Here is a 24867-nt window from a genome sequence, read left to right as displayed (position 1 = left end):
ATAGCCGGATTAATTTTATCTTCTTTAAACACCTCTCAACGGATAGGGCTGTCGAATGCGGCATTATAGTCGACGAATAGGTGGAATGTGTCGATGTGTTTTTCATGGGTTTTTTTTCAGGATCTGGCGCAAAGTGAAAATCTGGTCAATGGTGGATTTGCCAGCCTGAAGCCGCATTGGCATGATCCAGTAATGTCATTGACCATTGGCTTTAGTTGTTCAAACAGCACGCTGGATAGCACTTTATATGCGATGGGGAGAAGACTATATCGTCTTGTACGGGACACAGCATGCAGAGGTTCCAATCATTGGGCATGCATTCCTATAGCCAAATTGTACAAATGAGCTGGTGCATGCTCCTGACCAGCATCTGTCCACTGGCCTTGAATACATCGGCTGGTAATCCATCCATCCACCTGCTGCTTTATTATTCTTCAGCCGATTAATTGCTATTCTGACCTCATCTTGGCTAGCTGGTATACACTCTTCACAGAATAATTTGATGTGTGGTTACATACTTCCTGTATCAATTCATGACAGATAATGTTTATCAAAATATCATTTTTATTTTGATTCCAAAAAAGCCACACAAGTTGTCACATCCTTAGGATGAAATTTAATGCTTTTTTTACATTGATGTGCAACAGTGGCTGGTTGTTTTTGTCCTTCTTCTTAAACTTATCTTGTCGTGAGAAAAGGGGTTAGTTGGTTTTTTTGGTGTAATGTGATATGCTACTATAAAACAAAAAAACAGCGATGACAAACAAGAGGATATTTTGTGCTACTCTGATAGACATGCCATCAGTTATCGATTTAGTTGCGAGAATAACTTGTCAAATATAAGACGTATTGTTACGGGCATTCGGAAATCTATTAAAATTGTAAGAAACGAATTTATTTATTAAACAAAAAAATAAATAAATAAATAAATACCAGAGATTCCTTTTAGCTGGGAAATGTGTTTGTGTGTGTGTTCGCACGCAGCAAGTGGCCATAATAAAATATACTGCAGTTCCATAAAGTGCAATTATAGCACTACGACACCCATCATTTGAATACTAAATAGCAGAGCCTATAAGTAAAGTCTTTAGTTCCTTTTTTTTTTTTGTTTTCCTTAACGGGGGAAATAATGACGGTTGTGCGTCAGAGCCTGAGCACAATTATCGTCATAGTAGTCATCATCAGCAACAACATCGGTCGGTAGTCACATCATATTGTCTCCTTTTTGTGATTTGGTAAACAATTGAAGAACCAACAACAACAACAATTAAGCCATGGACTATTATTCTTCACTATATATTGTCGATATACAGTCACACGACATTAATAACAATAATAATAATAATAAACGTATGGTAGAGAGGAACAACGACGACGGCAACAAGAACATTCAACAATAGTTAATGCTGCATACACTTCTCTCGTACACGGGCCATATATATGTACTTACGTATCACATAAACACCCCAGAACTCAATTGCCCGTATACGCTGTTTTCCATTTCATTGCAATGCTAGTTGTGTGTGGTGCAAGCAAAGTGGGCGACATAGATTTGTGCAATTTTTGTCCTTTTGTTTTGCATATCGTCCGTCCGTTCGTCGGGTATCATCCATCCCATCACAATCATCATTACTTAGTGTGGTATGCCATATATATTGTCTCTAGGTTTCTCGCTCTCCTCAATAAGGCATCATGCGGCAGGAAGATAATTGGCACGTAATAGATCTTAAAATTACACCTTGATTTGTATTCTTCATAAAGTGACACGGTCACATTAGTCGTCATTAGTGGCCGACTGTTTAATGTAAAATCATAAATCCAAACAAAAGAGCATGTCGTCAGGAACAGGCAACTATACGATATAAATTATAATCGAATATAAATTGTCATCGATTGATTTTTTGCTGCCTGCTTCGAGACAGCGGGTTCGGCTTTCACCACACCCTCATCGCTCTAAGCAGGTTTCTCCATCGACACTACTACCGACGCGAACGAAGCAGAACTTTATGCAACTGACGACTGCGTGGGTCTCTTAGCAACAGGTTGTTGTTCCTCCGAGGACCTCTTTCTCTTCACAGCTGCGGACTGTGATCGAGATCCGGCTCCCGGTAGATATAGGCACAGCAGACGCAGGCACGTGCTTCGCGCTTGGTACCTTTGGAGCATTCACTAATAACTGCTTAGACGTCTCAGCCACCAGCTTCCTAGATGTGCTAGGACCACCAACAGTTTTCACCTTCTTTGAAGGGTCTACCGGGGTGGTACGAATACCACCTAGGTCTAGGAATCCTTTCAATCTAGAAGTCCCTCGCAATATCATTCGGATAGTTCCTGGAGAACTTCCGAATAAATTTGAGGTATAGCTCATTGATTATATAGTAATTCTGCATGGCTGGCTTGTGGGCCGAGTATCGTTATTTGAAAGGTCGATCATCTTTCATCACAATTCGATGGCATGTCGCTGTAGAAGGGCCATGAATATCCTTCAACTGCTGGAGTTTCTTACTACCTTGTTCCAGGGGGATCTGCCAGTATTCCTCCTTAAGGTACGCGTCGGGATCCGACTTGCTTTTAAATGCCGGAAATCCACACAGAGACTTCAGGATTCATTCTTTTTTGTGTTCGTGTGATGGTCGAACTGTTGTAGGGACTAGAGGGGATTTTTGATAAACACGCTGGACAATAGCTCATTGATTTTAGAGTCTATAATGGGCTGCATGGCTGGATTGCTGGCTGAAAGGTTGATCATCTGTTTCCATGAATATTCTTGAACGGCTGGAATTTCTTACTTCCTTCTTCCAGCGGCATCTGCCATGGATCCATCCTTGAGGTATGTGGTACTGACATACTTTCCCCACCGTAGCCGATTCGATTTGCTATTTAGGTGCCGGTAATGCCCACAGAGACACCAGAATCCGTTCCTTTTTCGCTGCCAGATTGATGAGCGAACTGTAAGAACTGAAAGATTGTTTGATAAACCCGTTGGGAAATAACTCATTGATTTTTGAGTTTATGTTCGCATCCGTATATACCAATTTGAAAGGCCGATCATCTGTCATCACAATACGACAACATGCCGCTGACGAAGGTCACTGAATATTCTTGAACTGATGAAGTTCTTTTCGGATTACATTTTGTTCTCTTATTGCGTCGTCGTGTGCACTTACCGGTAGAGTTCCCTCCGGTATAATTGACGCCTCCATCGTTCAGTGACATTGGAGTTGGGTAACCTCGCAGCTTGTACTGGTATACGTAAATAATCAGGAAGGAGGTGCACTCCGAAAGTGAAAGATAGAATAATAATGGTTTAGTGGTCTACGTTGAAGTAGGCCAAGTGATGGATCGTCCACAGAACTTCTGACCAAATGAAAAATATCCCTTGATTGACGAGACGGAAATTGGCACAAAATCTAATTAAAAATAGCACCCTTAACACTGGGATTTTAGGCGATCTCTTGGCCATAAATAATATAACGGTGGGAGTGTGAAGGGAACCGACGACTATCTTCTCGACTTCTCATCCGCCTATCTAACAACAATTTTTAAAAAGACTCACAAACACATATAAAATCCTCTTCTACTATTTAGGAAATAAAAAAAACCCTTCTGATAGCACCCAAGTATTCAATTCTCTTTTTGTTTCTTCTCTCTTTTCAGAATCATTCAAAACACATAACCTACAAAACTGATCACACAAATAATCGGCAAGTGAATCACAAGACGACAACCGCGCGCCACCTTAACTATCAAAATTCCTATTAATTTTTTCATTGTTGTTTTTTTCGTCTGGAATTGTGAAAATAAACATATTTCGTTTTGGGCGGCAAATTGTCTTTACCAAACGTAAAACTGGGAAAAATTATGAACTTGTGTTCATCGGTGGGTGCAACAGCATCATCGACATCGTTAGCATCGGACGATTTACAACAAGAGACAACAACTGCCTGTGCGGGCGGTGGTGGTGGCGGCGGTAGTAGTAGTGGTACAACAGTAAATTCCTGTACTGGTGGAGGCGGTGGTGGTGGTGCTGTAACACTAACAACTAATTGTTTTGGCAATCTAAGTGCACCCACATTACTAGGATCATCATCAGTGGCGGGGTCGTCATCATCATCATCCACACATCATAATCAGCAGCATCATCATCAGGGAAGCAGTAGTTCAAATAACAACGAAATGCCACCAGAGACCAGACCCAAAATGGTGACTGTAAAGCACCCCGAATCAAATAAACCCAAGCCGACAATGAAAAAACCCAAACCCATACAGGCGGATCAGGATGTATTAAAGGCACTGCAGAGGTGTCGAGATGAAGGTAAGGTCATCCATCAATAGAATAGTTTATTTGATATTAATTAAATTGTTATTTTTTCATTGCCAGGAATTAAACGCTTGGATTTAAGTAAATCCTCAATAACTGTCATACCGCCCAGCGTCAAAGATTGTGTCCACCTAACGGAATTGTATTTGTATAGCAACAAAATCGGTCAATTGCCCCAAGAAATTGGACATTTGGTGAATTTGAAAACGTTGGCTTTAAATGAAAACTCACTGACTTCGCTGCCGGATTCACTGCAGCATTGCAAACAATTAAAGGTGCTCGATTTGAGACACAATAAACTGGCCGAAATACCAGCCGTTATATATAAACTACGTTCTCTCACCACGCTGTATTTGCGTTTCAATCGCATCACCACGGTGGCCAATGATCTGCGCAATCTGACCAACCTAACCATGTTGAGTTTGCGAGAGAATAAAATACGGGTGCTGGGCGATTGTATAGGAGCTTTGGTCAATTTGACCACCCTAGATGTTAGTCACAATCATTTGGAACATTTGCCCGAGGACATTGGAAACTGTGTTAATTTGAGTGCTTTGGATTTGCAGCACAATGAACTGCTGGACATACCCGAAAGTATTGGAAATTTAAAAAATCTCGTGCGACTGGGTTTGCGATATAATCGCCTGAGTTGCATACCCAACTCGCTGAAGAACTGTAAATGCATGGATGAATTCAATGTGGAGGGTAACAGTATTACACAACTGCCTGATGGTCTGCTGGCGTCACTGAGTGCTCTGACTACCATCACCTTATCGCGTAACGCTTTCAGTAGCTATCCCACAGGTGGGCCGGCGCAATTCACAAACGTGTATAGTATTAATTTGGAACACAATCGCATTGACAAAATACCCTATGGTATATTCTCACGGGCCAAGGGTCTCACCAAATTGAATATGAAAGAGAATGTCCTGACCGCATTGCCATTAGATGTGGGCACCTGGGTCAACATGGTGGAGCTCAATCTGGCCACAAATGCTCTGCAAAAGCTGCCCGACGACATTATGAATTTACAAAATCTCGAAATTCTAATACTATCCAATAATATGCTCAAAAAGATACCCAATACGATTGGACAATTGCGTAAGCTGCGCATACTCGACCTCGAGGAGAATCGTATCGAAGTGCTGCCCAATGAAATTGGCCTACTGCATGAACTGCAAAAACTCATTCTCCAAACCAATCAAATATCTATGCTGCCGCGTAGCATTGGCCATCTGACAAATCTAACACACTTATCTGTAAGTGAAAATAATTTACAATTCTTACCCGAAGAAATTGGTTCCTTGGAGAATTTGGAAAATCTCTATATCAATCAGAATCCTTGTTTGGAGAAACTGCCCTATGAACTGGCGCTGTGTACAAATTTAAAATATCTCAACATTGACAAGTGTCCATTGAGTACCATACCGCCAGAGATACAGGCGGGTGGTCCCTCCTTGGTATTACAATGGCTAAAAATGCATTCTCCATATCGGCAAATGTGAGTGGATGGAGTATTGCGTACATATTACGTAGGCAATCCATATTACTACCACCATCATCATCAGCAACAACAACCAACAACATCAGAACAACAACAACAGCAGCAACAGCAGGATCATTCTCATCACGAAGAGGAAAACTAACAAAGAACGAAATTGAAATGTGTAATAACCTGAAAGGTTAATAGCTTGACATGGCGGGCATAGTACAATACACCGCCAATGATGATGAGTAGAGAAAAATGTAAAACAAACAAAAAAATCATATCGTAGAAATATATACTCTATTATATATAAACTTTTCTCAATAACATCAACAACAACACTATAAAAAACCGACCTCTGCTGCTGCCGCCGCTGCCTATTTCAATCTACTTTTCCCTTTGTTTTGTTTTAAAACAACTATCGCAGAAAACGAAAGATTTTTTAAAATCAAATTACTAATTCCATTCACAAATGACTCTCCATCTACTACTACTAATAATAATGAATGAATAAACCGCCAATGGATTTTTTTCTATTGCAACTACACAACAACAGCGAACAGCGAAAGAAGGTATTACCAGATTATTTTTACATACTATACAAATTCATTAACTCAAAAGCTATCGAAAATCGGAGATGATGAGCCAAACAGGAGTACAACTATTTTGTATGCTTCCAAACAAATTGGGCGAGCATGTGATTGTTTTTGTAGGAGAATCATACGATTTTGGCAGTCAGCAGTTTTTTGTTTCTTCAAAGTCACTATTTTATAGGTAAGTGTTAAGAACTTATATATGTATTTCTGATTAATTATTATTATTTAATTAATATGAAAGGACTTGACAATACTTTTCTAAAACTATAGCTCTAATAATGATATAAAACTATTGTTAGATTTAAGATTTTGGAGTAGTAGTAGAGTATAGAGATTTCTGGAACCGATCTTGACCTTGTGGCTAGGTTCCCATTCGTAAAAATTACTTGAATTGAATTTAAAAAATGACCCATTCTTTCAGTGGGTTGTATCCGTGATTATAATACATTTCAGAATTGTTTCGGCGAGACAGAGATAGAGATCATGGTGGGAGTCTCGCATTCATCATCCAGCGAGATGTAAGATATACCCTGACTTCGCCTCCATCTCTTTCCAAGTCTGATCCTTTCCTGGAGGTTTTGAGCATTTCAGTTCATTCCGACTATTCTGAAATTGTGTCCACCTAACGGAATTGTATTTGTATAGCAAATTGAAATTGTCAATTTATATATTCCGCCCGTCAACAGCATTGGGGCCAGATATCATCCACCTGCTGCAGAGAGATAATAAAATTGTTCTTGGCGATTTCAACGCTCATCATGAGATATGGTATACTCAACTTCCTAACGATCCTTGCGGTATTCTTATTGCAAACCAGATAGACGAGTCCGATTTCGATTCCATCAATGAGGAAGTCACGGCCAGGTGTTTGAGCTCTCCGGATATTTCCATCGTCAGTCCATCGCTCCTTCCGTATACTTCCAAACCAAGGTAGCTTTAAATTCAGACCATATTCCCATCCTGGTCACGGGCCCGATTCCCATCCAGCGATTTGTGGGGCCCGATCAGCGTACTTTCATAAATTATAATAAAGCCAACTGGCACGGCTTCACAAAATTCATTGAGGAATCCTAAAGTTCTATGAGCCACCCGTATGTGCCAGAAAGGGTGAGAAGATTTTCCGAGAAACAATTCTAAAAGCGGCTAAACGCTTCATTCCGGCGGGCAGAATTCCTCCAATGAGTCCAAATTATCCATCCAGGGCATCCAGATTGGCACAGCAACGCGACCAACTCCGTGCCGAAACCCCTCGCCTGCGTAGGCGAGTAACATATGCTGTTTGGTGTACAGTTTGCTATTTTTGTTCACATTTGCATCTGGTATGAACCTGTAAAACAGGTCACACGACAAACTGTCACCTTGTCTGAACTCTCGTTCGGTATTAAAGGGCTCCGAGAGGTCCTTTCCGATTTTAACTGCTGACTTTGTGCCAGTTACAGCTATTCTGCATAGCCGTTTTAATTTTGCAGAAATGCCGACCGCTGACATTGCTTTAAACACCTCTGAACGGATAGGGCTGACGAATGACTTTATAGTCGACGAATATGTGGAATGTTTCGATGTGTTTTTCGTAGGTCTTTTCCAGCGATGGGAAGGAGACTAATTCCCCTATAGTTGGTACATATCGTCTTGTTTTCATTTTTGTGCACGCGACATAGAATTCTGAGGTTCCAATCATTGGGCATGCATCCTTCTAGCTAAATTGTACTAATGAGCTGGTGCATGCTCCTGACCAACATCTGACCACCGGTCTTGAATAGTTCAAAAAAGCTATTTTCGGTCCCAAACTATTACTATATAACAACCATGGTACAATAATACAAGGTAGGGCAGCTTGAGGTGAATAGCAAAAAAGCAACTATGCACGTGTGGCTTCTTTTGCAAAAATAAAATAAATATACGCAACAAGTGTTTGTGTTTATTTGACATTTTTTCAATACAAAACTAAAAACGCGAAAAAGGTGAAAGGTTATGATTTCTTCCCAAAATCCAGTAGGGAATACCATCAAATGTTTGTTTCATCCATAACAAAGTAATTACTTCCAGACGAACATATTAGAAACATAATTTTCATTTCAATTAAATTTGAATATATGTATTTCAATTTATTTTAAATTTATTTGACATATTATTGAAAACAATACACACACAACATATGTATTTTGATTTGATGGAACAAGCCACCTTGAGAAAAAAATTGTAATCAGTTGGTAGCTGTGCCCTACCTTGTAATAACTATACCATGATAACAACCTTGTTCTTAGTATAATACTATCTTATTTTTTATAAATTTAGATTTGGTTTTTAAAATAAATGTTATTTTTTTGTTTTATTTCAGTAAATTGATTTTGACACACACTTATGCTGGTACTGTTGCCGAGAACGTGTTTTCCACAATTTACTACAAAAAACTAATGGTCAAGATAGCGCAACACTCCGAAAGATCTACATTCAATGTGTCGTTGCATTTGCAACAACAATAATAGTTACAAAAACAAAAATATATATATTTTTCTCTGATTTATATCTAGTCATATGTCACATGAAAACGAGATTATTATTTTGTGTTAAAAACAACAAACAAAACAAAAAACTAAATACAAACATATATTTTTTAGACTTTAATATTATTTATCTCTAATCATATATTTTCATATTAAAAAAAGGAAAGAGAAAAACAAAACAAAAAACATTTAAAGCTTTAATAATCATAACATTAAAAAAATTCTGATTTAAGTTTTCGTTTCTATATAATATTTTTTTGTACACATATACATACATACATTTTTAGTTTAACTGGAAAATATTTATATTTTATAGAACAAAAAAATCGCGCCAAGGAATTGTTAAAAAACAAAATTATAACATTTAATATACACATAACATATATATATATATTTGTAAGATCAACAGCAGCAAAAACAAAAAATAAATAAGAAATTAATAATAATTTAATGTAGTCATATATAAAACAAAAACAACTTGTTAGTTATATTTGTATGTAAAAAAAACAATTAATATATACTACACAGAGATACAAAAAAACACACAAATCAGATTCATAGGGTTATATATTTTTTTATAATTTAATTAAAATATAAAACAACAACTAAAAAAACTGTAGAAATCTTAGAGAAATTGTGGTATCATAATTTTTTGCGTTTCCATACAAACACATACACTCAGACATTATATTAATAATACCAAGAACAACAACAACAATGTAGGTGTTTATATATTATATGTGTTTATATAAAACAATTTGAAAAAAAGCAAAAAATCATCATAACAAACGTTTCAAAATCAATTTAAAACTAAAAATTATATGAAAACACACGAACCACTTTTTTATGTTTCTCACAAGCAATGATGAGATTTCAATATTTGTTTTGTATGAGTTATCGATCAAATCAATCATCGCCAAAAAAAAGTAAACAAAAACAAAATTTTTTCAGCAGATATGTGATTCGATTCAATATAAATCGTGGTGATTTGTCATAAAACGAAAACGAATGTTTTTGTTGTATTTTTAATTTTTTTTTCACGTAGACGACAGCAGTCAACCCCACTACTTTTGCCTGTATGACTCACCTTTGCTGGCATCATTGCCTGGCTTCGGTAGCCGGACCACCCTACCCATTTTCCAGCCATCGGGAACTATAAGGGTGGCTATCGACAAGTTAAGGACTTTATTAAGGTACTCTACTCTTGGCTCATCAATCAGCTTCAACATCACCTTGGATGATTTCGCGTCTTGATGACACTTGCAACATCCTCCAATGTAAATTTTGTTGGTTACTCCTCCACTTGAAGAGAGCGTATACGGCTCACACTCCGGATGCTCTATAAACTGCCGGTTGAAATAACACGCGTACTTCTTCGGATCTGTCACCTCAGCGCCGTTAAATTAGACAGACTTCCGATCATCCTTTCTTCCAGGGTTCGAGAGCGACTTAACCGTTGCACACCATTTACTTACTCCGGTACTGATGTTGCAACACTTCAGATGTTCTAGCCACTTTTTCCGCTAGTGCTCGCTGACTAACATGTTCACCTCCAACGTCAGTTCTCTGACTCTGGGATTAGTACGACGAAGCTCATCACGCTCATTCGCTGATCCTGCTGCATCTGCTGGGAATTTTGGTCTTAGTTCGGGTATACGACCCGCAGGTATTTAGCGGGCGGCTGCAGCAGTAATGATGTCCCGGAAATTCCTTTCTGCCACCCGAGCATCAGAAGGATCGGACAGTTTTCTGAAGCGACGATTGGGTGAAATTCCTGAACTCCAAGCCAATTGGCTTCCCCATGATTAATAAAAGTACGGCGTTCAGAAGTTATGAAGTCGGGTGGTCTGTTGATGGATATGATAATAGGGAGGTGATCTGACCCCAATGATATGACGGGTTGCCAAGCCACGTCATTCGTCAGACCTGGAGACACGATGGAAATGTCCGGTGAACTTTGGCAGTCTCTCCTTATCCTGGTGGGCAAAACGTTGAGCTATCAATTTACTCGGCTAGCGCCATGCCCCTCTGGTTATTACCTAGAACGGAATGCCATAACTCATGATCCGCATTGAAATTCCCTAGTACCAGACGGTTATTGCCTTCCAAAAGATGGCTAACATCAGGCAAATAACGCGGGGCACAACTATTTAACGGCGGAATGTGAACGATAAGCACCTCTACCTCAGCTGTACCACACTTGACCGCTACCCCATACATTCCATGTATGGGTCACTAGAGTCTAGCTCAAGCGAGATAGATCTGTACTTCACAGAATGGTGCAATAGGATCTTGTACGATCCTTTCTAATTACGTTGTATCCATCGCAACTCTGAAGACTGCAGGTGTTGTTCAGCTTCGTTTCCTGGATCTCAGTGACCATAATACTTCTTCGACTCATAGAATCCACTACCTCGTTGATTTTCCTTCGAAGTCCATGCAGTTGAATTGGAGAAAAGATACGTTATCAGGAGTTGCGATTGCGCAGAATGCTGCCGCGGAGAAGCTCCTAAGTTTGAAAAATTCAACATGTACTTGCTGCGTTGACAGCCCTTGCTCGGAAGTTGATTTCTCCGAGTCAATCATATAACCGGCCGTCGTGGGATTGAATCATGCAGTCCGATCTCACTTTTGTCGCCAGTAGCTAAGACAATTGAGGCTCTACTACTTCCTAGCATTCGTGAATGCTATTCTGTGAATGCGGAAGGACTCAACCAGAACAGGCCGTGTAACAAAGGCATTTGATACCCTTAGTCACCCCAAACTGTTCGAGAATGTCGATAGAACAACCCTCCAGCCAAGTTTAAAAAGTTGGATTTTACCCCAAAGTTCTAGGGGTCACATTCGATAGTCTTTATAAGTCGTCCGCGCATACCACAGCTATTTTCGAAAAGAACAGGAGCAGAAACAAGGTTCTCAAGCCGTTAGTCGGCAGCACTTGGGGACCTGACAAAGAAACGACATACACAACAATAGGCCGGTCCGCTAACGTCAGTGCAACACAGTAGAAAAGTGTTCAATCCTGCCAGAATGCCGCCTATTAAAAATCAAAATTTTAATACAACAATTTATGGTTTTGAGACCACCCAATATTATTGGTTAAGGTAGTCGAAGTCGAGGCAGGGCGGTGCGGGGAGGTATACCATTTTGGGACAAGGACGCCTAATACTCTAGCGTTAGAAACGTCACTTTAGGGAGAACGTAATTTAATACCTAGAGGTTGGTTATCGGCACTCGGTCATTTCGCCCGAAGATACGCGATTTAGTTTGCAGCAAACCAATGATTTTTATACCCTCCTCCATAAGGTGAAGTGTATATTAAACTTGTCATTCCCTTTGCAACACTTCGAAATCTCACTACCTAAAGTTATTAATATTGACCCAAGTTGCAGGGTAGCCCCCATATAACGGTACCCTTAACAATCGGTACTTTGGGGATTTGTGTTCTCATTAGGTTTTAAATCTCTCTACCAAAAATTATTTATATTGACCCAAGTTTCAGGGTAGCACCCCATATAACGGTACACCAAATAATCGGTATTTTTAACACGTTTTCCAATCGAATTGACTGTAATTTGGTATTTTGGGTTCTCATTAGTTGTCAAATCTCTCTACCAACAATTTTTAATATTGATCTAAGTTTCAGGGTAGCCCTCATATAATGGTGTTTTAGGGATTTTAAAAACATTTTTCAACCGAATCGGTATTTTGTATTCCCATTAGGTGTCTCAAATCTCACTACCAAAAATTATTAATATTGACCCATGTTTCCATGCTGATGCAGTAGCTGCAGCGCTGAACGGATACAGATTGAACACCGTCCTCGGAGCTCAACAAACAAAAAATTCCCTGTTTTGCATACAGATGTTCGGTTTTAAGGCCCTAAAACAATGGGCAAATGTTTCAGGTTTTAAATTGTTAGGATCTACCATAAAAATAATAAAATAACTATTTTTTTATTTAATAAAATTTCTTCAATATTAATTTTATGTGGAACTGAAACTTAGGTATCGTTTTATGACAAATCACAATGACTTTGTATCCACCAACATACAATTTTTATGATTTAGTTTGTCTTTCATAATTATATATATTTTTTCAATAATTTCAATACCAATGTGTAAATTAGGTATCATCATCATCAACCTATCTAATGTTATTGTACAAATAAAAACAAAGAAAATAATTATTATATGTTCAAATCAAACAATAACATTTAGATATATAAGTTTAAATTTTGATGAACAACAAATAACTATCTATCTCTGATCTAAAGAAACGAATTAAATTTTAAGTTTTTTATTGCTTTCTTTTTAGTTTTGTATTTTTTAATGGACTTCTACTACGACGACAAGGAAATTGTAATAATTTTTTGATACTGATGATGACTTTAACATTAGAACTTTTAAGCTATTAAAAAAATATATCAAAACACAATGTTTAGGAAACAAACTATTACTGAAAAATCAACGAATGCTGCTTTAATTTAAAAAAGAAAAAACTCTTTTTTTTATAATTTAACAAAAAATGTTTTCTATGTTTCTTTTTTTCAAAAAAAAAAAAAAAAAATGCACATACATACATAAATTTTTATGATTAGTTATTTATTTTCCATTGATGTTAAAAAATAAAAAACTAACTTCCAATAACAAAAAAGTACACAATCTCTGTTTGGTACAAACAATGCAACAAAAACAAAACAAATGAAACAATAATAAATTAAAACAATTTAATTTAACAACAAACACTCACAAAATACAACAACAAGTATGTACTGTAAACCACCCATTTTTTTAGAATCGTAACAGAAGAACAAAACAAAACAAAAATTTACAAAATCATCTTAATTTAATGAAACAAATATCATTAATATATAATTAAAGAATGAACTAAGAAAAACAACAACCCAAAAAACCCTTAAATATCTCTATATATAAATATATATATTAAAGAATGCCATATTGAAATGTAAAAAAAAACAAAAACAATATATATGTAATTAAATTTGAAACTAAGTATGACAAAAAACACGCACACTTTGTAATAAAGAGATGAAAAAAATTAACTTGTATACATATAATAATATATAATATATACTTATATATATAAATATATATATATTTTTGTAAGTTAAAAATATTGTTTATCAAAAAATGTGTTTTGTATTATATATTTAGTAAGAGACATACATACATACAACATATATGTTAAAAAAAACAAGAAATTACAAAATCATATATACACCACCATATACATATTTTGAAAACAAAGAAGAAGAAAAAATGAAACTAAATAACACAATTACAACTCTTTATAACAAAAAAAAAATGGTTCCTTTAATAATGAAACAAATGCGTATTACACACATACATACATTTTCACAAACATATTTTTCTTTTCCAAAAAATATAATTTAACAAATTGGCTGAATAGCGGATTCGGTTCACTGGTTCGAGTAGTATTGGTAGGAAGACTTTTTTTGCCCCCAAAATTTTATAACAAAAATTGACATCGATATAAAATGTCTCCTCTTCAGTTCGCATAGGATCGCTATTTTACATGAAATCCTAAAATTTCTTTTCGGTAGCAAAGTTTACAAGGTGTGATAAAAAAGTATGGAGGGTATATTAATTTTGTCATTCCGTTTGTAACTCATCGAAATATTCATTTCTGTTGTAATCACGCTATCTTCTGAAGGAATTGAGATACGTACTTTACTTAGCTGGCTTGTGAGAGAATTTTCGTTCCATAAACCGAGCTTTGCGCAGTTTTTCCAGTTTGAAAGATCATATTCGGCAATGTTGCATCTACATCTATTCTCACAACATGACCTAGCCAACGTAGTCGCTGCAGCTCAATACGTCTAACAATGCCGATGTCCGAGAATAGTTGGTACACGCAGATCGGCCCATAGATCTTTCGGAGAATTTTTCTCTCAAACATCACACACCAGCAGCACGGGTTGCATCAGCGTCTTGCAGTGTCAGTTTGGTGGCTTTGTTTTTAAATTGCTTACATAGACCATAGTAGCATATGTTGGTCCGAATTTCAAAACTGTCATTCGTTTTGTTTATGGCGGTACCAAATTATATAAAATCTTTGACTACATCGAATCTGTAGTTATCAAGTTCCACAGTTGGTCCGAGTCTAGTGGACATCTTGCGCGTTGATACCATCAGCTTGGTCTTCTCGATATTTACTGCCAGTCCCACTTTGGCAGACTCCATCTCAATTTGTTCTATGTTGGCTGTTACAGCTTGCAATGTTCGAAACATTATATCGATGTCACGACGTAGGCGAGTAACATATGCTGTTTGGTGTACAGTGTGCCATTTCTGTTCACATTTGCATCTCGTATAACCTTTTCCAGCAGGATATTAAACAGGCCACACGAGTTTCCATGTTGTGTTAGATCGCACCTTTGCTGCTACATTAAGACATGTGCGATCCTTGGCTGCCACAAGGTAATGGTCCGAATCGATATTCGCTCCTCGTATCGATCGAACGTCTAAAACATTGGGCGAATGCCTTCCGTCAATCACAACATGATCAATTTGATATATCGAGATGTATGAATCTGGTGCTGCTAACTACCACCTCATGCCGTTATCGAATGTTTCTTCATGAAGGCTGAATTTTTCCGACGGTGGGACCAAAAATATTTTCTCCTTCCGATTTTTACATTAAAAAAATCTCGTAGAAGAATTTTAATGTCATGGCCAGGGCAACGGTCATATGCTGTTTCTAGGCGCTCCTAAAATATGTCTTTGGTCTACTCATCTTTGTCTTCTTTCGGAGCATGGGCGCAAATGAGACTGATTTTGAAGAACTTTGCTTTTATACGGATTATAGTAATTCGCTCATCTATTGGAGTGAATCTCCTGTTAACCATAAATCCGTAGCCAAATTCATGGCTCGTTTCATGACAGCTATAATTCAGAGCGTAATCATCTGATTTACTTACGGCCCTATTTTCCATAATAATAATTTCTTCTTTTTTAAAAAAAATTATTTGTTTTTCAAACAAAACTACAAATTTCCAACCACAACAACTATGAAAACTGGTCGACCGAGAAGAAATCCCAGCTTCAGTCATCACATTTCTATCCTCTCTTACTATAACTGTTATATACTGTTATTTAAAAAAAAAGAAAACCAAAATCCATAAAAGAGATGCAAGTCAAATACTGTATACATAATAATATGTATGTGTATGATGAAGAAGAAAAATGTAAATTATTTCTTAAAATATTTCTTCGATTATTATTTATTGTTTTATTTTTTTTTTAGGAAAAAAAAACAAATCCTATGAAAAATAAATTATTTTCTAAATAATAAGAAAATACAATCTCTTTATCTAAACAAAGAAAAAATAAATCCAAATAAAAATGATAAGAATAAAATAATACAATTATTCATAAATGTATTTAAAAACAAAAAAATACTATTTGAAAAAAAAAACAAAGAAAACAATTGCAAATACCTAAAAAAATAAACTAAACAATGTAATAAAAAAGTTATATATAACAAAAACAATAATGAAACAAATTAAAAACATAAATGTTAACATAAAAAAAACCCGAAAGGCAACCAAAATTTTTGGGTGAAAAAAAATTAAATGTAACTAAAATGCGATAAAGAACAACAACACTGATGAACAAAAAAAATCAGTTAAGAGTAACAAATGATGAAATTAAATAAATAAAATAAAACAATAAATGTCTATAACTAAATGGAAATGAAAAATTTTGTGTTGGCTTTTTATTTTAATTTTACATAGGTGACGAAAGCGGTTATCATACTATGGTTTGTACACAATATAAAGAAGGTCAAGGTCATTAACATAGGAAAGAAGGTGTCCAACGATTTCCTTTAAAGATTTGTAGACTAGCGGTCAATAACGTTCGGTTGAAAATAAAATCGTCGGACTCTGTATGAGTGATGAGCTGATTTTAACTTTTCTCTGGACTGATTTCAAAGGGTAGGGGTTGATAGATACGAAGGAACGGCTTTGGTTGACTTTGACATGGCAAAGACCAGGCACTGACCACCCAGCGGTCTCACCTGGGGTAGCTACTTTCATCAAACGTTGAAATGTGCCGCGAGTACAACCCTAAGAACTATAAAAAATGGGTTGAGGTATCGGGTTAGTTGCCCACACTTAATACTATGAAAAAGCAACGAATAAGAAATCCAAATCCGAATAAGAAAACGACCCCCGCAATCGTATATAAGACCACGATTTGCGACTCTGCACTTGGAATGTGTGCACGTTGTACAGAACAGACGCTTTGGCGGATGTACTCAAGAAGTGCAAAGCCGATATTAATGCCTTACAGGAAATGCGATGGAAAGGAACAGGCGTAGAAAAATCAGATTACGCCCTGTATGATAGCTACCATGAAACGAGACATGAATTTGGCTGCGGATTTATGGTTAACAGGAAAAAACCTCGTCTTCAGATTCACTGCAGTAGATGAGGGAATTGCTATAATCCGTATAAAAGCGAAGTTCTTCTACATCAGTCTCATTTGCGCCCATGCTCCGACGGAAGACAACGACGAACAGACCAAAGACATTTTTTACGAGCGCCTAGAAACTGCATATGACCCGCTTCCCTGGTCATGACATTAAAATTCTGGTAGGAGATATTAATGCAAAAATTGGAAGGGAATTTTTTTTTTTTAGTCCTACCTCCATGAAGAAACATCTGACAACGGCTTGGCGGCAAAAAACATGGTAGTTAGCAACACCAGCTTCAAGCATCTCGACATACACAAGGCCACCTGGATCTCCTGATGTCCAAGGTTCGCACCCGTCTTAATGTAGCCGTAAAAGTGCGATCTAATGTAACACAGAAACCCGATGTCGAAAAGCTGCAAACACAACAGGTAGTAGAGGCCTACTCCGCCCAACTTAACCACCTGCTTGACGAAAGCTGCAAAAGCAGCACTTGGGTACCAAAAACCTCCATCGAGAAACCTATGGTACTATCAGGAGTGTCGCAATGCTACAAAAGTGAAAAACGCAGCGTATATGGCAACCCGCAAACATTAGCAACACGCGAGAGAGAATTATCGAAAGAAAACGAGAGAGGAGAAACGTGTGTTCAGAAAAAAGAAGAAAGAACAAGAAAAGCGTGAGCAAATCGAGATGTTCTGTAGCCAGAACGAAGTTCGGAAATTTTACCAACGAGTAAAACACCAAACCGAAGGATTTGGTGCAGGCACATCCTGATGTAGAGATGAAGATGAAAACCTGATGACACCTGATGGTATTAAACAGTAACGGTGAAGAAGAACAAATTAGAGAATAAAAGATGACGGTATATATTGTATACCACATAGCCTCGATGAGGTCGGAATAGAAATAAATTGGCTGAAGAATAATGAAGCAGCAGGTCCGATGGATTACCTGCCGAAATATTCAAGACCGGTCTTCTGTTACCCCAGCACCAACTGATTAGTACAATTTGGCTAGATGAATGCATGCCCAATGATTGTGACCTCAGCATCATGTGACACGTACAAAAAAGGGGACAAGACGGTATGTGTCAACTATAGAGGAATTAGTCTCCTTCCCATCGCATATAAAGTGTTATCCAATGACGACTGAAGTGCTATCAAACGACTGACATAATTGGACCATAGCAATGCTGCTTCAGGCCTGGCAAATCCATCATTGACCAGATTTTCAATCTGGGCCAGATCCTGGCCCATGAAAAACACATCGACACATTCCACATGTTCGTCGACTATAATGCCGCATTCGACAGCCCAATCCGCTTAGAGGTATTTAAAGTCATGTCTGCGTTCGGCATTCTGGGAAAAATTAATACTGCGTTATCTGAACAGAAATGACACTCTGTACACCAAACAGCATATGTTACTCGCCTACGCCGACGACATCGATATAATGGGTCGAATATTGCGGACGGTAACAGCCACCTTTGAACGAATTTAGAAGGATTCTGCCTAAGTAGGACAGACAGTAAAATGCGAGAAGACCAAGCTGATGGTATCAGTACGCAAGACGTTCAGTATACTCGGACTAACTGTGGAACTTGAAAACTGCATGTTCGAGGTAGTGAACGATTTTATATACCTCGGTACTACCCGCGCTGTTGTATGGATCAAAAGCGTGGATACTTGCACAGGCAGATGATAATGAGTTCTTGGAGTGTTTGAAAGAAAAAATTATCCGGAAGATCTATGGGCCGATCTGCGTTGACGATATTCTCGGACATCGACACACTCAGACGTATCGAGCTGCAGCGAGTACGTTGGCTAGGTCATGTTGTGAAAATGGTTGAGGAGGCCACAGCTCAAAAGGCATATAAAAGCGAACCAGCTGATGGTTCACGCAGAAGGGGAAGGCCAAGAATAAGATGAAAAGACCAAGTGGAAGACAACATTGCCGAATATGGTCTTTCAAATTGGAAAAACTGCGCAAAAGACCGACGCGCCTGGAAAATGTTTTTAAAATCGGCTTATGGAACGAAAGTTATGTCACAAGCCAGCTAAGTAAGTAAGTGTCTGCAAAAGGATAAAACAATAAATTCGGAGTATTATTGCACCGTTTTGGATCAAAGAAATGTACAAATTCGAGAAAAACGTCCTGGCTTACAACACAAAAAATATTTTTTCATCAAGACAACGCACCAGCGCACAAGAGTGTTTTAACAATGGCTAAAATCAACGAATTAAAGTACGAGTTGCTTGACCACCCACCTTTTTGTCCTGATTTAGCTCCCAGTGACTTTTATTTTTCCAAAATTCCTCCCTGGCCAGTGTTTTACCTCAAATGAAGATGCAATTACAGTTGTAAACCACTATTTTGAAGACCTTGAGGAAAACTATTTTAATCAAGGGATATAATTGCTAGAAAAGCGTTGGACTAAGTGTATCGAAGTTTCAGGATATTATATTGAAAAATAAAAAAATATTTTTGAAAAACTAACTATTCTCTTTTATGGATAAGCCATTTTGCACGAAGATCTACACCTACAGCCATATAAAGTCGACGTCTTGCAAAAACTCAAACCAGCTGACCCTATTGACCCTCATGCTGGCGTAAAGGAAAAGGTAGGTCGTCCGGTCGAACTTAACGACCATTTGTGTTTTTGTTGAATATAATTGTAATACATTTTATATATATACATATGTATGTAATTTTTCTAATAAATAAAATTGAACTGCTAATAAATATCGCCTGCTATAAACTGTTTAAGGCAATAATAAAAAATACTGACACTTGTATTGACACGTAACATTTAGTTACATGTATTGTCCACACATTGCTGTTATTCTTGTTATCGTTGTTTGAAAACAAAGAACTGGAAAAAATACAAATAAATAATAAAAAAGGGAACCAAACAACAGAGAGCAACCAAATGTTTTTATACCCTACACAATTATGTTGTCAGGGTAGTATAGCTTTGTACAGCCCCAAGAGTTTGTAACGATGCGAAATATTGGTGCTAGAGCCACCTTTAAGTATGTCTCGACTAGCTTAGTCGATCTAGACATGTGTATCCGCCCGCCCGTCTGTCCAATCGTCACGAACTTTTGCATGTAGGATGGATTCTGGACAACGAAGACCCCTATTGTTTTTGGAAATGGCGAAATGGACCAACAACTTTATTTTTGTCTGTCTTCTGGTCGTTCTAAAGGCTACAATTATGACCCGAACATCACGAGATTTTGCATGGAGAAGGGGATCAGGCCAAAGAATTAGCGCGCCTGTAAATAATATAATAAAGATAGGCCAATATTTAGCCGGTCAAATGGAACCTGCCTTTTGTGTGAAAAATGATAAAATTTATATTCTGGGGCGTATATATTTACTCCTGTAGGCCATTTATCCAGAGATGTTGACAGTAATCCAAGAAGAGTGGTTAACCTTTGAATTGACACCATTTATATTGTTGTATGTACTCGGATGTGGGAGTTATACGTAAATATTTAACCCTTTGTGGCCCAATGTTGCCCACAGGCAACAAAATGTTTTAGAGCTTATATTTAATATGTAGCCAGTAGATATATATATTTTTTGGATTTTATATGTCAAGACCTGATTGTGGACAACACATATCAAAAGAAAAATCAAAAAATTCCAAATTTTGGTATAGTTATGAGCTTTTCAATATAGAGAAGAGGGCAAATTTATGTACAGTAATAATTTGTGTATACAGTCCAAATTATTTAAATCGCGTCGGATTTAAATTGTACGAATTCTGCCATCAGAATTATTTTTAATTCTTGTAAAAATTAATATAGAGAATAATTTAAAATTAATTTTCCGTCGATGTTGCTTTTCGTGTTCTTGATATTGGACTTTAATTTTTCCGTAAGAATGTACTGTATCTCCGGAATGCAAGGATGTAGCGATGTCAACTTTTGTGCATATTCTATTTAGGATAGCTGCATTAAATCTGTGAACAGAAATTTGTTCTAAGAATGCGGAAAAAATTCGGGGATCAAAGGGTAAATGGTGTCTATGTGTTATGATATTGTTTAGTTGATATTGTTTTGTTTAGTTGTTTACTGGTTCCCCACTAGAGGGCGGAAATGTCACGCTGATAGCTTTGAAATTTTACATAGAAGTTTTAGTTATTGCCAAGGACAACGCCAATAATTTTCGGTAATGTTGAGATGATATTTAAGAGAACCGAAAACTTTTTTTTGTCAGATTTTCTACTCGCTCTAGAGGTCATTATTATAGGCAGAACATCACCTATTCTACACGGTGAATGGGATCTGACCAAATACTTAGAACGGGAGGGTCAAAACTACCTAAAACAAGATTTGGACAAGATTTGATGGCGGGCATGATAACTCCTCACTGGAACATCGGAATTCGAAAATTCCAACGGTGTTAGAAAGAGTACATGTCTGGCTCTCGTATGACCTAGGATTATTGACTTCGCTCTAAAATTAACAAAATGGCGGACCTTTGAAAAAATATTTTTGGAAAATCGCCGATTTTTGACCAAAAACAAACATAAAAAATAAGGAAGATCTTCACCGATTGGCTTTATCCTAGTTCATACGATAGCTATACACTCACAGAGAAACGTGTAAAAATTTGGAAACGAGTAAAAATTCGCAAAACCTATGTTTAGAGAAAAACGAGTTTAAAGTTTGAGAAGTCCTTCAGCCGTCACTTGATGTTGACACAATAAATCGACTATATCTTCAAGAGTTATTGAGATTTTCACTTGAAAAAAAATGTTGACCCCCAGAATGGGGGAGGGTGTTCTCCATTAAGTGGAAGCTGTGCGAACCAGTTTTTTTATGTTCTCTATCGATTTGTGAATAAGCCACTCATTTTAAGGTCTTCGTGTCCAAGTAAAACTAGAAGCCTACAAAATGGGGACTATGTCTCTTATGCATCATTTTTTTTTTCAATCTTAACTGCATCTACATTAAAATTATGCTGACATTTTGAAGCTCGGTTTTGAGTATTTTTTGAATTTTACTTCTAGCTTTAATACGCAAACAGGAATTTCTAAAAATCTATAAGATTATTGAAGTCGCAAATCTGAGTAATACTCATCCAAAGGTGAACATTTTGTGCGATCAAGTTTCTAAAAAAAAAAAAACTATTTTTCGGGCCAAATTTTTAGATCTGTCAACTGAATGATATGGGTACCCGCGATCAGTAAGGTTTTTTAAAATAAAATCTTCTTCGCGATAATAAATCCACTAGAAGGGCGGGAACTGGCCTTCCAAAAATACGAATGTTGGCAAAAAAAAATGTTTTTGAAAATATCGCGGATTAAAGTGCATTTTCTGTGGATCATTTCCGTTTCAATAAATGACCTGATATCCATTTTGAACTTTTGCGAAAAGAGAACTTTATTAGTTATAGTTTATACACACACTTCATTCTAGATTTAATTCAGTACGCTATGCCAAATTTCGTGCAAATCGAAGGATATATGCGACCTATACTTTGCTCACAAAAATACATGGACGGACATGCATAAATCTGTGGTTTGCAGAGGTTTACAGAATAAAACACGGGTTTCATTATTCGATTTCTATAGGGTATACGATCTTCATCAAAGAGTTGACTATCTTTGAGGAGGAGATTTAAAAAGTAGGTTTCAAAAAATATTACGATTTGCAAAGATTTGATCTATATCTTGATATTGCAATAAATATATTTCAAAATGTTGACACTTTGTGAGAATGATACCAGAAGGTATGGACCAATCAAGCTTGATCTTTGACAGACGGACGGAAATTCGTAAATCTATTCCAAATTGTCTGAAACGGAATTGGTGTAAAGAAACCATGGGTTCTAAAACCAATATTTCGATGAGGCACATTTTTAAAATAAAAACAGTTTTTTTTTTTTGCTCTGCAATGATAATCCAAAATATTAAAATTACACCCAATTTGGATCCAAAAGGATGTAATATAGGTTCATAAGTAAAACCAAATCATTAATGTCTTAATTACTTTGCATATGCTTATTCAAATTTACATTTAATCTAATGTAGAAAAACACAACTTTTTATTACAGATCATAGAACTTTGTTCCATTTTTTAGTAACTGAAATTAATTATAATAATTGACATAATAGTCTTATCATTAGTTTTGTCTTTATTCCTTTGTTTTGATGCATCTCAAAACATACATACATACATATCTACACTTATTTGCATTATATCAGTTACAAATATTATTTGTAAAAAACCATATAAATATAGGTTTCTTTCTTTACAGCAAAGAATATATTCAGGACAGTTGGGAAAGCAACACAACACCCAACACTCAGGAGAACGGCGGCATTTCATTCAAAATGAATAACAAATGGCTAAGTATTGCCATTTTTATGGCATTATATATTAACCTTTCCCGGGGTTATTCAGCATTGGAGGATGCTCGTATTATTGCCGAATATAAGAAGAGCATCCAATCGAAACCTGACGAATTAAATCATGCTGAAATTGCTCGTAAATTGGTTCATCAAACAGATTGGGCTGCGGTTGGTACAATATCACAAAAACCAGCAATAAAAGATTATCCCATGGTTAATATCATCTCGATAAATGATAACGATGGGCAGCAAAAGTCAACGGGACGCATACAATTTCTATTAACTGATTTGGATTTTACTGGTGCGGATAGGAAAGTGAATAATAGGACAACATTCCTATTTACCGATGAACAAAGACTACATTGTTCACAAGCTATACCATCAACTGATCCTATGGAGCCGAAATGTGCCCGGGCAGTGATAAGTGGACAAATTAAAAAGGTATAGCAATACCACATAAACATAAAAGTATATATATTATTCATAATTGTTTTTCTTTCTTTTTTTCAGTTGGATAAAGATAGCCCAGACTATAGCCCAGCTGAGGCATCTTTTATAAAACGTCATCCAGCTGCTGAAAATTGGATAAAAAGTAAGCATTTTTTGAGATTTTATATATTTTTTTTTTTATATATTCGATTAGATTTTCAAACATTTTTTTTTTATTCCTAAAATGTTACAGGGCACAATTTCTATTTATGTGAATTGGAAATTGAAAATATTTACGTATTGGATAGCTATGGTGGTCCTCAGAATATCAAAGCCGATGATTATTACAATATTAAATTGGAATAATCACACACCAACAAAAAAGAATATATAAATAATATGCATTTTTACAATATGAATTTAAATTTGCGATTTTTTATCAAAAACAAGTCATCACTTTTTATAAATTTGAAAATAACAATAATAAACAAAATATTTACATCTCGAAGTAGAATTATACAAAAAATAATAAATACTGTTTAATTTGATTTACCATTTCGTAAAAAAAATCTACAAGAGGTAGGAGTGTCCTTTTATACATTTATAAATCGAAACGAATTTATTTCTCAAAGAAACCTCAAATGAAACCAATATTTCGTTGAGGCACTTTTTTGCCGTTCTAAGATCACGAAATATGAAAA

At 36.6% G+C, this 24867-nt stretch overlaps 2 protein-coding genes across 2 annotated transcripts; both read left to right on the top strand.

Moving 5' to 3' along the window:
- The first annotated feature begins 3767 nt into the window (after positions 1-3767).
- On the top strand, positions 3768-5882 carry LOC133334911 (leucine-rich repeat protein soc-2 homolog). Its single transcript, XM_061543226.1, has 3 exons — positions 3768-3958; positions 4013-4315; positions 4382-5882. The coding sequence occupies exons 1-3, from the start codon at positions 3862-3864 to the stop codon at positions 5824-5826; spliced, it is 1845 nt and encodes a 614-aa protein (XP_061399210.1). The 5' UTR covers positions 3768-3861; the 3' UTR covers positions 5827-5882.
- A 1004-nt stretch (positions 5883-6886) lies between these two features.
- On the top strand, positions 6887-24532 carry LOC133334915 (protein CREG1-like). The gene is made up of 4 exons (XM_061543229.1): positions 6887-6921; positions 23644-24178; positions 24248-24329; positions 24420-24532. The coding sequence occupies exons 1-4, from the start codon at positions 6887-6889 to the stop codon at positions 24530-24532; spliced, it is 765 nt and encodes a 254-aa protein (XP_061399213.1).
- The last annotated feature ends 335 nt before the right edge of the window (positions 24533-24867 follow it).

The sequence above is a fragment of the Musca vetustissima genome, unplaced genomic scaffold (genome assembly GCF_032173495.1).
Source record: "Musca vetustissima isolate MV318-11 ecotype Yass unplaced genomic scaffold, APGP_CSIRO_Mvet_v1 utg15884, whole genome shotgun sequence".
Taxonomy (NCBI): Eukaryota; Metazoa; Arthropoda; class Insecta; order Diptera; family Muscidae; genus Musca; species Musca vetustissima.
The sequence above is the reverse complement of the archived record's forward strand: the minus strand, read 5'-3'. Positions and strand labels throughout refer to the sequence as shown.

What these genes read in the sequence shown, in the direction of transcription:
- LOC133334911 (XM_061543226.1), top strand. Translation starts at nt 3,862, where the DNA reads ATGAACTTGTGTTCATCGGTGGGTGCAACAGCATCATCGACATCGTTA. An exon ending in AACTGCCTGTGCGGGCGGTG is followed by an intron (nt 3,959 to 4,012) that starts GTGGTGGCGGCG and finishes GTACTGGTGGAG; the next exon opens with GCGGTGGTGGTGGTGCTGTA. An exon ending in GCAGAGGTGTCGAGATGAAG is followed by an intron (nt 4,316 to 4,381) that starts GTAAGGTCATCC and finishes TTTCATTGCCAG; the next exon opens with GAATTAAACGCTTGGATTTA.
- LOC133334915 (XM_061543229.1), top strand. Translation starts at nt 6,887, where the DNA reads ATGGTGGGAGTCTCGCATTCATCATCCAGCGAGAT. An exon ending in CATTCATCATCCAGCGAGAT is followed by an intron (nt 6,922 to 23,643) that starts GTAAGATATACC and finishes CTTTCTTTACAG; the next exon opens with CAAAGAATATATTCAGGACA. An exon ending in TGCTGAAAATTGGATAAAAA is followed by an intron (nt 24,330 to 24,419) that starts GTAAGCATTTTT and finishes AAAATGTTACAG; the next exon opens with GGCACAATTTCTATTTATGT.